This window comes from Oncorhynchus mykiss, chromosome 17 (genome assembly GCF_057628025.1).
Source record: "Oncorhynchus mykiss isolate SJ-2025 chromosome 17, ASM5762802v1, whole genome shotgun sequence".
Lineage (NCBI taxonomy): Eukaryota > Metazoa > Chordata > Actinopteri > Salmoniformes > Salmonidae > Oncorhynchus > Oncorhynchus mykiss.
In genome coordinates, this window is record NC_143038.1 from 9,440,109 (window position 1) to 9,455,937 (window position 15,829).

Genomic DNA, 15,829 nt, shown 5'->3' on the forward strand with positions numbered 1-15,829 from the left:
ATACTAACTCCGCCATGGTTCGTGAGGAAAATTAATGGCGTTTTTGTAGGATTTTGGATAAACGCATAAAATAAGGTCTGTGATAAACAGGCATAAGAAAGTTTTTATACATTTTGTTATATGAGATAGTCTTCATAAACGACCATGACTTTTTGTGAATTTTGAATAACCTATGCAATAATGTAAAAAAAATCAGAATGGTCATGCTATTATCTCATAGAACAAAATGTGTTAGGGCTCCTAATCCGCTAGTTTACTCCATGTGTAACTCTGTGTTGTTGTTTCTGTCGCACTGCTTTGCTTTATCTTGGCCAGATCGCAGTTGTAAATGAGAACTTGTTCTCAACTAGTCTACCTGGTTAAATAAAGGTTAAATAAATACAACATTTAAATAAAAAATTCCTGTGTTAACTTCAGAATTTATTTTGGGCGTTTTTTCCAAACCCCTATTCTTTCCCCATTCATTTTTCCATAGGGATGACCAAGGACTGCAAACTGGCGAGCACACAAACATTTCAGACAAAATCTTGTAATGGCATCATCTTCATAGGAACTGACTGCATTGCCAGGGTATCCCCACCGTCTTCCTTGCACAAGGCGGCGATATTTCTGGGCCAAGTCAAATCCACCGGAAAAAACAATCAGAAAGGGCGTCGTTTTTAAAGCACGTTGTTTTTTTCGAACAACGGCTGTCTTGGGACTGTAAATACAAGCGGTAACTAGCTAGCTGGTTCGGTTCAATACTTTCTTTCTTCAGTTCAATACTTGTGTTGCAAAACAGACGTGGCTAACGTTACGCATTTATACTAAGAAGCTCATACTGTATAGGTAAAACACATTTTATCAATCAATGTTAGCATTGGCAAAATGGCCTGTTGTGTTGTCTTTGTTATCCTGCTAAGTTAGCTAGCTAGTTATATTACTTAGCTAGTTAACGTTAGCTGGACATTGGCTCATTTAACATGTATTTGAAGCTAACGTTAGCTGCTAGATTGCATACAAAATTAGAAGTATGTGTCATTTTGGTTGATTTGGGCTAGCTAGATAAGGAAGAGATCATGAACGTTTGATTGATTGTAGCTAGAGTTTGGTTGGTGGTTGTCTAGCCTGATGGTAGCTAACAACTTGTTGCTGATTTTAATCAATCGCTTCCATCATTATTCTCTGCTATCCATAATTGATCACGTAGTTATCTATCTAGCAGTATCTAGCTATCCGTCTAACTGTCCAACAACTTACTTTTGCTTATATAACATTTTACGGGACAATTCTTTTTCAGGAAATGGAAAACCTGGATTTCTCAGAAGATGAAATTCAACAACAATTGGAGGCACTTGGTTACAACAACATACCAAGACACAGACTACGTGAATTCAAAAGAGGTGGGTTGATAAAATTAGCGGATATAAGTCTACATTTTGATGACCAAATGCTGACTAAATCTGAAATAACTGGGATGTCTTGTCACTTTCACTCTGCAAGTTAGCTGTCAGATTGGTGGAGAAGCAACTTTGTGTGTGTGTACATATATAGATCTAGATGAACTGATCCGACATGAAAAATCTAAGAGCCACTCATCCAGTGAATTGAACTCGACAAGATCTCAAAGCACCATCTTCAAAAGTCCTCCTGCAGTCACCAAGGCTAAAGGTAAGATCACTGTACGTGTTCTCATGTCCACTACATAATCAAATATAACTGGGCCCGGTTTCCCAAAAGCTTCTTAAGGCTAAGTTCATCTTAGAGCCATGGGTTCCTATATGGTTTTAATGATGAACTTAGCCTTAAGATGCTTTTGGGGAAGTGGGCCCTGGTCAGTAACTGTTGGTTGCACCGTTTGATGAGCAGTGAGGTTCCTCTCGAATCTCGATTGAATTTCCTTGTTTTCCCCCCTAACAGTACAGGATAACACTGCAGCCTTCAGAAATGTGTTTGCCCAGGATGGTCCATCACACCATGAAAGACGGGTACATACTCTTGTCCCAAATCATTCAGTCCCCCTTCATCCAGCAGATAAGCTAGCTGTATTGTATTTATTAAAAATAATAATAATACTAGAATGTTATTTTGTTCTGTGCTCCACCCAGGTGCTAACCTCCACATACAGCAGAGACAACAGTAACTATGGTGCCAGACAGGAGTATGACTCCTACACTCAGCACTCTGTTGCCCCCAAGTACCAGCGCCCCTCAACAGCCCCTAATAGGCTGGAAGTGGATCCAGACCTAACTGACCTCCAGCAGTTATCGTTCGCTGTCAGTCAGTCATCCACACCAGACCGAGACACAGGAGCGCATGGGAGACCCTTTATCAAGAGGAAAGTCCTTAGGTGCGGTAAGTTTACATCAGGCGACTTTGTAAAGACTATAATGATCACGTGTGTGGCTTTGTAAAGACTATAATGATCACGTGTGTGGCTTTGTAAAGACTATAATGATCACGTGTGTGGCTTTGTAAATACTATAATGATCACGTTTGCGGCTTTGTAAAGACTATAATGATCACGTTTGCGGCTTTGTAAAGACTAATGATCACGGGTGTGGCTTTGTAAAGACTATAATGATCACGGGTGTGGCTTTGTAAAGACTATAATGATCACGTTTGTGGCTTTGTAAAGACTAATGATCACGGGTGTGGCTTTGTAAAGACTATAATGATCACGTGTGTGGCTTTGTAAAGACTATAATGATCACACGTGTGGCTTTATAAAGACTAATGATCACGGGTGTGGCTTTGTAAAGACTATAATGATCACGGGTGTGGCTTTATAAAGACTAATGATCACGGGTGTGGCTTTGTAAAGACTAATGATCACGTGTGTGGCTTTGTAAAGACTAATGATCACGGGTGTGGCTTTGTAAAGACTAATGATCACAGGTGTGGCTTTGTAAAGACTAATGATCACGTGTGCTATTGAGGATACTTGAATCAACCTCACTCTGTTTCTTCCTAAAGGAAACATCAAGGCCAAGTTCACATCTGCGATGAATCAACACACAGTGAAGATTCAGGTAATTCAATGTTATGCATGATATTATTTATGCAAAAAGGTTTAGGAGTACTATATTTAAAATAAGGCCAGAGGGTGTGTGGTATGTTGGCCATTATAAACTGGGCAGTTGGGGTCTTGGATGCTGATTGGCTGAAACTGCATTCTAGCAATGTAAACTCAGCAAAAAAAGAAACATATATTTTTCAAGGCCCTGTCTTTCAAAGATAATTCGTAAGAATCCAAATAACTTCACAGATCTTCATTGTAATGGGTGTAAACACTGTTTCCCATGCTTGTTCAATGAACCATAAACAATTAATGAACACGCACCTGTGGAACGGTCGTTAAGACACTAACAGCTTATTAAGGTCACAGTTATGAAAACTTAGGACACTAGAGGCCTTTTTACCGACTCTGAAAAACACCAAAAGAAGGATGCCCAGGGTCCCTGCTCATTTTTGTGAACGTGCCTTAGGCATGCTGCAAGGAGGCATGAGGACTGCAGATGTGGCCAGGGCAATAAATTGCAATGTCCGTACTGTGAGATGCCAAAGACTGTGCTACAGGGAGACAGGACGGACAGCTGATCATCCACGCAGTGGCAGACCACGTGTAACAACACCTGCACAGGATCGGTACATCTGAACATCACACCTGCGAGACAGGTGCAGGATGGCAACAACAACTGCCCGAGTTACACCAGGAACGCACAATCCCTCGATCAGTGCTCAGACTGTCTGCAATAGGCTGAGAGAGGCTGGACTGAGGGCTTGTAGGCCTGTTGTCTGGTGAGGACCTGCCTTACATCACCGGCAACAACGTCGCCTATGGGCACAATCCCACCGTCGCTGGACTAGACAAGACTGGCAAAAAGTGCTCTTCACTGACGAGTTGCGGTTTTGTCTCACCAGGAGTGATGGTCGGATTTGTGTTGATCGTCAAAGGAATGAGCAGGATCGATTTAGAGGTGGAGGGTTCATCATGGTCTAGGGCGGTGTGTCACAGCATCATTGGACTGAGCTTGTTGTCATTGCAGGCAATCTCAACACTGTGCGTTACAGGGAAGACATCCTCCTTCCTCGTGGTACCCTCTGCAGGCTCATCCTGACATGACCCTCCAGCATGACAATGCCACCAGCCATACTGCTTGTTCTGTGCGTGATTTCCTGCAAGACAGGAATGTCAGTGTTCTGCCATGGCCAGCGAAGAGCCCGGATCTCAATCCCATTGAGCACATCTGGAACCTGTTGGATCGGAGGGTGAGGGTGAGGGCCATTCCCCCCAGAAATGTCTGGGAACTTGCAGGTGCCTTAGTGGAAGAGTGGGGTAACATCTCATGGCAAGATATGGCAAATCTGGTGCAGTCCATGAGGATGAGATGCACTGCAGTACTTAATGCAGCTGGTGGCCATACCAGATACTGACTTACTTTTGATTTTGACCCCCCCACACACATTTTATTTCATTTCTGTTAGTCACATGTCTGTGGAACTTGTTCAGCTAATGTCTGTTGTTGAATCTTATGTTCATACAAATATTTACACTTGTTAAGTTTGCTGAAAATAAACGCAGTTGACAGTGGGAGGACGTTTCTTTTTTTTCTGAGTTTATATCATGCATTATAAACTGGGTGGTTTGCTGACAGCCGTGTTCTGACAGCCGTGTTCTATCAGACCGTATACCACGGGTATGACAAAACAATTATTTTTACTGCTCTAATTATGTTGGTAACCATTTTATAGTAGCAGTAAGGCACCTTGGGGATTTGTGAAATATGGCCAATATAACATGCTTACAGGCTGTGTCCAGGCATGTTGCGTTGTGCCTAAGAACAGCACTTAACAGTGGTGTATTGGCCATATTCCACACCTCCTCGGGCCTTATTGCTTAAATATACCACGGGTATGACACAACTATTTGTTTACTGTTATATTTATGTTGGAAACCAGTTATTGTCGTGCCTAAGAACAACCCTTATGGGTGGTATATTGGCCACAACTCCTTATTGCTTAAATATACCACGACTAAAGGCTGCTCTTAGGCATGACGTGGAGTGCCTGGTTACAGCCCTTAGCCATGGTGTATTGGCCATTAACCACAAACCCCCAAGGTATATTATTGCTATTATAAACTGGTTACCAACATAAATAGAACAGTAAACAAGTATATTGTCTGATATACACATGGCTGAAATGCTGTTTCAGCCAATCAGCACCCAGGATCCAAACCACAGGGTATATAATTGTATTTAGTTTTCAGATGCCTGTTGTTGGAGCCAGTTTCTATTTCTTTGGTTATGCAAATATTTGTTTATTAGGTCATATTGTTCCATTTATAATAACTTAATTTAATTTCTAAATAAGGTGTGTGTAATTCATTTAATGTGTGTAATTCATTTAATGTGTGTAATTAATTTGGTGATGTGGTCTTATGATTTGAATGAGAATAGGTCAATTACACCCTCTAGCCAGAATTAAAGTATGGACGGGCCCGCACAGATATGTTAATTGGGTATTTTGAGATGAGAAGTAGGGCCTGCTAGTCATGGCAAATGTATCTGGGTCCCAGTAACCCAAACGTCTTACCTTGATCTTTTAATTTAAATGGAAAATTGGAACCTTTGTTTACCTTGCACTTATTATTTTGGATTCAACATATAAAACATTTGTTTTATTCATCAAGCCATTGGATTCTTGACTTTCTATGGATTTGCGTCTCAAATCTTTCAACTGGTTTTCCCATGGCTATTTGAAAGCCACTACATTTAAGTAAAAAAGTTCCACATGTTATGGATTAATCAAGACACCTGGAGCAAAGCAGCTCTGCTGACAAAAGAGACCGTGAGTACAATACCTGTTTAACGTGCAAGCTAAGCCTATCTTTTGTGATGGTTGGTTTGGAAATGTTTGACGCGTCTGTTTTGGAAACAAATGTCGCAAGCTATTCAACTGTGAATAGGTTCGTTAGGCGCTATTGGAAATGCACTGTTGATATTGACAAACAAAGCTTAGTGCTAGACTACCCATGGACTTTTTGGACAAGCTGCTGAGAAGGAATACATCACACAGCATTGTGGAGGTGCAGTTCCTCTGGCGACCAGCCTTCAACAGGTGGCATTATAGAGCAACATTGAGACCACAGGGAATAATCCTCTTAGCACTACTCCTTAGCCATCTGCCTCTGCAGATCACCACACACTCCCCACAGCAGCAGCATAAGGAGACATCTTACCCTTCGCTACCATGTATAAAATGTACGACAGTCAGTGGGATGAAGAGAGTGAGGACGGGAATAGCTCCCTAAACTCTGCTTTCTGGTCCGACGGGGAGGAGGAGGAGAAGGTTGAGCAATACAAGCAGGAAGATACAGAGCCCAACAGAACCACTGAACACACACAAGAGGAGCCACCTGTTGAGGAGCCACCTGTCACGGAGCGTCCAAAGGAAACCGAACAGGAGGAGTGTAGAGGAGAAAGGGCTAAACAGGGTGAAAAGATTGACGAGGAGGGTTACAGCACTCGTGATGGGAGCCCGGCGCTGAGCTTACTGACATCTGGTTATGGCACCTACAGGCCAGACTCTTCAGCTAAGGACGACCCGGAGGGAGAAGACTATAGAGACGACAGTACCATAGCTGAGTTTGACAGAGAAAGCCAGGGCCTTTCTGAGATGCAATATGGCGATGAGGATGACCAGTCGCTCGCCAATTTTGATGTTGACGGTAAGGAGGATACCACTGATCTACAGATCTGTGAGGACACCGGTTTGAGGACGAAGTTGGAAGAAAGTCAAAGCCTCTCTAATATGGCATATTGTGAAGATCATCCTCCTGTTGAATTAGAGAGTGAAGACCGCACTGATGTGAACTACTGTGAAGATGACTATACATTGGCTCAGACTAAAAATGACAAGGCAGTATTAGATGGGATATTTCCTGAAGACAGTTCTCTCGCTGAGTCCAAAGACAATGAGAGGCCCACTGGAGAAGGATATAGGAAAGAAGAGAAAGGAGCAGAGGATGAGCAGGAGTGGGAGGATTTGCAGTCGCTGGCGGGCAATAAAGATATTACGTTAATTGATTCCAAGTCTACTAAGACTTATGAAGAGTGGGAGGATAACAGAAGACACAAAAGGGGTAAACTGTATACCCGGTCTATTCTCTCTATAGAATGAAAATACAATTTCTATAGGTAACATCTCCTTAGTCCAAGTGTGTGCATAATAGACTGACACCCTGTACAAGAGAACAAAGCGAAAGACCTTGCCTGAATTATTTTGTTGAAAGTCATGTCATCCATTGCAGTGGTTCCCAACCTTTTTCGATTAATGTACCACCAACTGAATTTTGCTCTGCCCGGAGTACCCCTGAAGTACCCCTTGTTTTTTATTTTTTATTTCACCGTTATTTAACCAGGTAGGCCAGTTGAGAAGTTCTCATTTACAACTGCGACCTGGCCAAGATAAAACAAAGCAGTGCGACAATAAACAACAGAGTTACACATGGGATTAACAAACGTACAGTCAATAACACAATAGAAAAATCTATATACAGTGTGTGCAAATGGGGTAAGGAGGTAAGGTAATAAATAGGCCAATAGTAGCGAAGTAATTACAATTGAGCAAATTAACACTGGAGCGATAGATGTGCAAGTAGAAATACTGGTGTGCAAAAAAAGTAAATAAAAACAATATGGATGAGGTAGGTAGTTGGATGGGCTATTTACAGATGGGCTGTGTACAGCTGCAGCGATCATTAAAGCATCAGCTATCTGAGCAGCTTAAGTTAGTGAGGGAGATATAAGTCTCCAACTTCAGCGATTTTTGCAATTCGTTCCAGTCATTGGCAGCAGAGAACTGGAAGGAAAGGCGGCCAAAGTAGGTGTTGGCTTTGGGGATGACCAGTGAGATATACCTGCTGGAGTGCGTGCTACGGGTGGGAGTTATGGTGAGATAAGGCGGAGCTTTACCTAGCAAAGACTTATAGATGACCTAGAGCCAGTGGGTTTGGCGACGAATATGTAGCAAGGGCCAGTCGACGAGAGCATACAGGTCGCAGTGGTAGGTGGTATATGGGGCTTTGGTGACAAAACGGATGGCACTGTGATAGACTGCATCCAGTTTGCTGAGTAGAGTGTTGGAGGCTATTTTGTAAATGACATCGTAAATGATATATATATATATATATATACACACACACACACACACACACACACACACACACACACACACACACACACACACACACACACACACACACACACACACAGAGAGAGAGAAAAGAGTCGGCCCGAGAATTGAACCCTGTGGCACCCCCATAGAGACTGCCAGAGGTCATGACAACAGGCCCTCTGATTTGACACACTGAACTCTATCTGAGAAGTAGTTGGTGATCCAGGCGAGGCAGTCATTTGAGAATCCAAGGCTGTTAAGTCTGCCGATAAGAATACGGTGATTGACAGAGTCGAAAGCCTTAGCCAGGTCGATGAAGAAGGCTGCACAGTACTGTCTTTTATCGATGCCGGTTATGATATTGTTTAGTACCTTGAGCGTGGCTGAGGTGCACCTGTGACCAGCTCGGAAATCGGATTGCACAGCGGAGAAGGTATGGTGGGATTCGAAATGGTCAGTGATCTGTTTAACTTGGCTTTCGAAGACTTTAGAAAGGCAGGGCAGGATGGATATAGGTCTGTAACCGTTTGGGTCTAGAGTGTCACCCCCTTTGAAGAGGGGGATGACCGCGGCTGCTTTCCAATCTTTAGGAATCTCCGACGATATGAGAGGTTGAACAGACTAGTAATAGGGATTGCAACAATGGCGGCGGATAATTTTAGTAAGAGGGTCCAGATTGTCTATCCCAGCTGATTTGTACGGGCCCAGGTTTTGCAGCTCTTTCAGAACATCTGCTATCTGGATTTAGGTGAACGAGAAGCTGGGGAGGCTTGGGCAAGTAGCTGCGGGGGGTGCGGAGCTGTTGGCTGGGATTGGGGGAGCCAGGAGGGATGCATGTCCAGCCATAGAGAGATGCTTCTTGAAATTCTCGATTATTGTGGATTTATCGGTGGTGACAGTGTTTCTTAGCCTAGGTGAAGTGGGCAGCTGGGAGGAGGTGCTCTTATTCTCCGTGAACTTTACAATGTCCCAGAACTTTTTGGAGTTAGAGCTACAGGATGCAAATTTCTGTTTGAAAAAGCTAGCCTTTGCTTTCCTAACTGAGTGTATTGGTTCCTGAAAAATTGCATATCGCGAGGACTATACGATGCTAGTACAGTACGCCACAGGATGTTTTTGTGCTGGTCAAGGGCAATCGGGTCTGGAGTGAACCAAGGGCTATATCTATTCTTAGTTTAAAAAAAATTGGAAAGGGGCATGCTTATTTAAGATGGTGAGGAAAGCACTTTTAAAGAACAACCAGGCATCCTCTACTGATGGGACGAGATCAATATTCTTCCAGGATACCCGGGCCAGGTCGATTTTTAGAAAGGCCTGATTGTGCATTTTAGCAGTAGGCCTATGGTCTCATGAGTCTTATCTAGTACCCCTAGGGGGTCCTAATACCCCTGGTTGGGAACCACTGATACAGTGCATAGAACTAATCTCTTGCAGCACTTGTATAACTAAAATGTGAGATGTACTGGGCTGTCCAGCTCAGTGATCATGCAACACCTGCCTAGCCCTTACTAGCAATGCTTATGGCCTTACACAGTGGTAACTAAGGCTAACGTGTTAATTGTGTCCCCATTATGTCTTCCTTTCAGGTGCAGTGAGTGGGCCGGGGGAGCGTCTGGGAGGGATTCATGTGTCCATGTCCACCCATCAGGAGTTGGAGCTGGAGAGTGATGAAGCAGGCAGTCTGAGTGACAGGTCGGAGTCGGACCGTCTCCCAAGTGCCTTCAAAGCCTACATCAGAGGCATGGTGGGTACTCTTGCCTTTTGAGAGCCAACATCGGTTTTGTTTATTATTCTCAGAAAATTAAACATGGGTACATTTACATTTGTCATTTAGCAGACGCTCTTATCCAGAGCGACTTAAGTTAGTGCATTCATCTTAAAATAGCTAGGTGGGACAACCACACAGTCGTAGTAACATTTTTCTCAAAGTAGCTATCAGCAAAGTCAGCTAGTAAGAGGGGAAGTGTTAGTTTACGAAAAGGGGGGTGGTGCTGTGGGATTATTTAGGATACTCTTTGAAGAGGTAGAGTTTGATGTTTTCGGAAGAAATCATTTATCCTCACGTCCAGGATCTTTTTTTGACAATCGTTCCAAACGTATACATGTATGTTTTGTTGAAAACAAATGTTGTTTTAAATCTCTTACAGGCCAGATCTCGGAGTGAGATTGACATCAGACCCCAGCCCAAGTCGTGTAAGTACCCACACTGCTGTTACATGTCATCGTGCTCACTGCAATCTGTCCTGTTACAATGTGCCCCAGTTAAACGTAGTCACTCATGTCTCCTCTTGCAGTTATCCGCCCAGTAAAGGATCATCCTCACACCAAAAATCTGAAGAAGACAGACCCAGTGGCAAAGTAAGAGGATAATTACCAAAATGTCTAAATAATCTTTTGAAAGATTACTGCTGTGGATCTGTGCTACATTTCATATTTTTCCCCATCTTCCAAAGGTATTTCCAGTACAAGCAGGACTGGGAAATGTTCAAGGCGCCAGGAGAGAAGGATAGAAAAGCACTGCACTGGGAAATCAGGGTATTAAACACCTTCTCCATAACAAACTCAGTTGGCTTACATACTTTATTTCAAGACCACTTTTTTTGCATGTAGTGGACAAATCATGATTAATTGTAATGGTGCATGACCATAATGTCTGAATGAATCACTCTTTGTATTTTCAGGAACAGCTCGCGTACCAACCTCTACCAGTGAGTATTCTTTATTTATAACAGAATTTTATCATCTTGTAACCTTCCTGTCATTCATTATTTCAGGTCAGAAATTTCCTGAAAGGGATCCCCCCCCCCCCAAAAAAAATGTAATTTGTCCATGCCATGTTTGACACAGTCCTGCATAAATTATGCATGTCAAATATTTCAAGATAAATTGCTTTCATTATCCTGATGCCCAAAGTTAAGACACATTTCTGTGAACTGTAAGGTAAATGGACAAAAGTATTTGTTTTTGATTCCTTTCTCTCCCCTAATTTAGACAGATCTGAGTTTCTTATTCAATGTTGTTCTGAGGGCATAACCACATTAGGTTTTAGTCAAGTAATCCAAGTTGATAGAGAATGTATAATAAGGGACTCACATTCAAACCAGGGACCTACTGCATGGCAACCCATGTTACGCTCTCTGCCACTTGCACCAGGCATGCCTTTTTACTGTTAATGACTGTAAACCCAACCCACTGATCTTTAAAAACGAGAGTTAGAAATCAGCATCAGGTGTTGAACCTGGGACCTGTTGTTTTATACCCGCTAGCCAACCTGCCTCCCTAACCTGGCTCCTCTTATTTGACTCAAACCTGTCACTGGGTCGCAAGCCACACCCACTAATCATTAACCAATCACATTCCTAAATGGCTAGACAGGTGAACGCAAGGACTCCACCTTTCCAGTCATTACAAATTAGAGATTACTTCAAGGAAGGGTCCACTTTTAAAGAATTTGAAAAGGAACAAGTAAAACCACTGATGCTGCATTGCTCCCTGGAAACCACAGACATGGGTCAAACATGGCCTAACGGAAAATGTATTTAAAAAAATTCTGGGGGGGTAAATACCTAGCGATGACTGAAAACATTGACATCTTGTAATGTCCCCCCCTCCAGCCGAAGCCTCGAAGAGTATTTGTGCCCAACACCTACGTGGTGCCTACAGAGAAGAAACGCTCCGCCCTGAGATGGGAAATACGACATGACTTGGCCAATGGACTCCTACCGCCAATCAACTATCGACTCTAGGCCTTATGTACTTTACGCCTAAAATAGGCTCTCTTTTAATCACCAGTTTGCATATCTTATCATTGACATTTATTTATTATATTAAAAGGCATGACAAACATTTTGTATCATTGAATATGTTACACGACAGTATTCCTTCACCCAGTGCCTTCAAGGCAGGTCAGTGTAGGGGAGTGTGAAGGGGTACAGCGGTGTGAAGCGTTCGTTGTGCCAAAGCAGCTTGTTTTCCAGAAACTTCACTGCTTCCAGGGTGAGGACCAGGACCTCGTGTTTTCGCATGCTATGAACGTTCAGGCCTGTGGAAGACAAGTTATCAGGAAAGATTTTAAATTTACATTAATTTGCCCTGACCTGTAAATGTGTTATATAGTACCATGTAAACTAACACAATGTTGCTTTTAGGTCAATTATACACCAGTGTATGAAACATTAAGAACACCTTCCTAATATTGAGTTGCCCACCCTCTTTTGCCCTCAGAACAGCCTCAATTTGTTGGGGCATGGACTCTACAAGGTGTCAAGCATTCCACAGGGATGCTGGCCATTGTTGACTCCAATGCGTCACACAGTTAGTCAAGCTGGCTGGATGTTCTTTGGGTGGTGGATCATTGATGATACGCACGGGAAACTGTTGAGCATGAAAAACCCAGCAGCGTAGCAGTTCTTGACATAAACAGGTGCGCCTGGCACCTACTACCATATCCCGTTCAAAGGCACCCACATCTTGCCCATTCACCCTCTGAATGGCACACATACACAATCCATGTCTCAAGACTTAAAAGTCCTAGTAATTTTCTAAATTAGTGTCAATTTACCTATGGCTGGAATGACATTCACAGTCTTCAAGCTCTCAGTGGCCTGAAGGATGTTCTCAGGAAGCTCTTCGCCCCTGTAAAATATCAGACTCAATCGTCAGCTAGGATGTCCACTGAACAGAGTTTTTTTTGTTCACTGCTGATACTTACACACCAACTATCAAAACAGACTCCCCCCAATATCGGTATCTGATGAGGTCCATGAGGTACTGTGGGTCAGGTGTGGGGATGTTCAGAGTGTCAACCACATGGAGATAATCCTGAATAACAACACCCAACATCAATACAGTAGGGAGGTAGATGGCATAATTAAAAAGCATTCATTTGAGAGGATTGATTACATGATAGAGGAAGTTTAAGATGTGAATGAACTTGTACTTGTGAAAAGTGTTTTCACAAATAAAATGGTACATACCTGGGCCAGTTTGGAGCTGAGGGCAATTTTTAGCCCTTGAACACGTACTTTCATGGGAAATGTAGTAAAAACTGGTTGGTCCTCTGGGTCCATGAGAAACACCACCTGCAAAACAGAAATTATGTAATTTATTCTAATTGTTTTAAATCACTACAATGACTTTGGCTCTTAGTCGGGACTGTTCCTTCTTTTGGACTGACTGATATTTAGATGACAGATTTATCTACACTGCTCAAAAAAATAAAGGGAACACTAAAATAACACATCCTAGATCTGAATGAATGAAATATTCTTATTAAATACTTTTTTTCTTTACATAGTTGAATGTGCTGACAACAAAATCACACAAATGATCAATGGAAATCAAATGTATCAACCCATGGAGGTCTGGATTTGGAGTCACACTCAAAATTGAAGTGGAAAACCACACTACAGGCGGATCCAACTTTGATGTAATGTCCTTAAAACAAGTCAAAATTAGGCTCAGTAGTGTGTGTGGCCTCCACGTGCCTGTATGACCTCCCTACAACGCCTGGGCATGCTCCTGATGAGGTGGCGGATGGTCTCCTGAGGGATCTCCTCCCAGACCTGGACTAAAGCATCCGCCAACTCCTGGACAGTCTGTGGTGTGGCGTTGGTGGATGGAGCGAGACATGATGTCCCAGATGTGCTCAAATGGATTCCGGTCTGGGGAACGGGCGGGCCAGTCCATAGCATCAATGCCTTTCTCTTGTAGGAACTACTGACACACTCCAGCCACATGAGGTCTAGCATTGTCTTGCATTAGGAGGAACCCAGGGCCAACCACACCAGCATATGGTCTCACAAGGGGTCTGAGGATCTCATCTCGGTACCTAATGGCAGTCAGGCTACCTCTGGCGAGCACATGGAGGGCTGTGCGGCCCCCCAAAGAAATGCCACCCCACACCATGACTGACCCACCGCCAAACCGGTCATGCTGGAGGATGTTGCAGGCAGCAGAACGTTCTCCACGGCATCTCCAGACTCACGTCTGTCACGTGCTCAGTGTGAACCTGCTTTCATCTGTGAAGAGCACAGGGCGCCAGTGGCGAATTTGCCAATCTTGGTGTTCTCTGGCAAATGCCAAACGTCGTGCACGGGTGTTGGGCTGTAAGCACAACCCCCACCTGTGAACGTCGGGCCCTCATACCACCCTCATGGAGTCTGTTTCTGACCGTTTGAGCAGACACATGCACATTTGTGGCCTGCTGGAGGTCATTTTGCAGGGCTCTGGCAGTGCTCCTCCTGCTCCTCCTTGCACAAAAGCGGAGGTAGCGGTCCTGCTGCTGGGTTGTTGCCCTCCTACGGCATCCTCCACGTCTCCTGATGTACTGGCCTGTCTCCTGGTAGCGCCTCCATGCTCTGGACACTACGCTGACAGACACAGCAAACCTTCTTGCCACATCTCGCATTGATGTGCCATCCTGAATGAGCTGCACTACCCGAGCCACTTGTGTGGGTTGTAGACTCCGTCTCATGCTACCACTAGAGTGAAAGCACCGCCAGCATTCAAAAGTGACCAAAACATCAGCCAGGAAGCATAGGAACTGAGAAGTGGTCTGTGGTCCCCAACTGCAGAACCACTCCTTTATTGGGGGTGTCTTGCTAAATGCCTATAATTTCCACCTGTTATCTATTCCATTTGCACAACAGCATGTGAAATTTATTGTCAATCAGTGTTGCTTCCTAAGTGGACAGTTTGATTTCACAGAAGTGTGATTGACTTGGAGTTACATTGTGTTGTTTAAGTGCGTCACTATTCTCACCAAACGATAACAGCGCTGAATATGTAAGTCTCTGGATAAGATCCTCTGTTAAATGTAAATACAATGACTAGACGTTGACAGTTTTACCTGGTAGGGACTGCAAAGACATCGGGGTGGAGGTCAACCAAACCTAACCGTTTACTGTCCCGCCTCTCCAACGTCTCCACCCATGTCTGTACTGGGCTCAGGTGTACAGGGATGACAGCGTCACACCTCCCCAACACAGGAAGACTGGAGTCTGATGGAGGAGGGGGCCTCTGGAAAGAGACCGCAAGTCATCAATAGCTTTCTTACATCTGACCTAGTTGGAAATTAATGCTCTGAAAATGACAGACCAACGTTGCATTCAACTATTTTTGTGTCTGGACAGGGTCTTACAGTCTACATGCATCTGTATAGAACTTGTTTCTTCAAATTTACACAATCAGTTCAATGATCCATAGTGCATGATAGAAGGCAGTGAATGAAAAGGCAGACCTTACTTGCTCTTGCATGGTCCACGAGATTGGAAGGGATGCGTAAATTTGAGGGTAGAGCGTATGAAGCCAACTAAAAAGAGGACATCTGACAATGAAATTTGATATGTGCCAACAGTAATTTCAGCCACTACATCTTTATTTATCCTCAATAAAGTGACAGCTAGCTAAGTTAGCATTAGCCTAGCTTAACGCTCACCCTTTTAGAAATGCCTGGACCACACACTGTAACTGATATACGAAACATTTCTGTAAGCCTAATTAAGCCAACCAAATACGTGCGATTTCTTCAAAACAGTCTTTAAATAGATCATATTTTGAAACAAACATGCATTTCCTAGATATTTCTGTTTCCAAATAAGAAAGGTGGTGCTGATGTGTCGTCGCATACTGATGACGTTTATATTGCGTAAAGGCAAGCGTCATAAGA

General features: G+C 43.5%; 2 protein-coding genes across 7 annotated transcripts; one reads left to right on the forward strand and one right to left on the reverse strand.

Annotated features, from left to right (window-relative positions):
- Positions 1-474: 474 nt before the first annotated feature.
- LOC110493613 (centriolar and ciliogenesis-associated protein HYSL1) lies at positions 475-12,006 on the forward strand. Of its 3 annotated transcripts, XM_021567980.3 has the most exons (12): positions 475-828; positions 1,280-1,382; positions 1,534-1,650; positions 1,900-1,967; positions 2,088-2,329; positions 2,956-3,011; positions 9,747-9,904; positions 10,308-10,353; positions 10,455-10,518; positions 10,614-10,695; positions 10,842-10,868; positions 11,775-12,006. In XM_021567980.3, the coding sequence occupies exons 2-12, from the start codon at positions 1,283-1,285 to the stop codon at positions 11,904-11,906; spliced, it is 1,092 nt and encodes a 363-aa protein (XP_021423655.3). In that variant the 5' UTR covers positions 475-828; positions 1,280-1,282; the 3' UTR covers positions 11,907-12,006. The 3 variants fall into 3 exon arrangements, with proteins under 3 accessions (XP_021423655.3, XP_090060842.1, XP_090060841.1); XM_090204716.1 differs by lacking the exons at positions 9,747-9,904; positions 10,308-10,353; positions 10,455-10,518; ... (1 more) ...; positions 10,842-10,868; positions 11,775-12,006 and adding an exon at positions 3,468-5,673 and having other exon boundaries at positions 570-828; positions 2,088-2,334; XM_090204715.1 differs by lacking the exons at positions 475-828; positions 1,280-1,382; positions 1,534-1,650; ... (1 more) ...; positions 2,088-2,329; positions 2,956-3,011 and adding an exon at positions 6,158-7,126.
- On the reverse strand, positions 10,723-15,810 carry LOC110495123 (large ribosomal subunit protein uL4m-like). Of its 4 annotated transcripts, none has more exons than XM_036949569.2 (7): positions 15,599-15,810; positions 15,406-15,472; positions 15,011-15,180; positions 13,137-13,241; positions 12,872-12,981; positions 12,722-12,795; positions 10,723-12,202 (listed from the first exon to the last, which is right to left on the reverse strand). In XM_036949569.2, the coding sequence occupies exons 4-7, from the start codon at positions 13,227-13,229 to the stop codon at positions 12,057-12,059; spliced, it is 423 nt and encodes a 140-aa protein (XP_036805464.2). In that variant the 5' UTR covers positions 13,230-13,241; positions 15,011-15,180; positions 15,406-15,472; positions 15,599-15,810; the 3' UTR covers positions 10,723-12,056. The 4 variants fall into 4 exon arrangements, with proteins under 4 accessions (XP_036805464.2, XP_036805466.2, XP_036805465.2 ...); XM_036949571.2 differs by having other exon boundaries at positions 15,401-15,472; positions 15,599-15,797; XM_036949570.2 differs by lacking the exon at positions 15,599-15,810 and having other exon boundaries at positions 15,406-15,540.
- Positions 15,811-15,829: the final 19 nt, after the last annotated feature.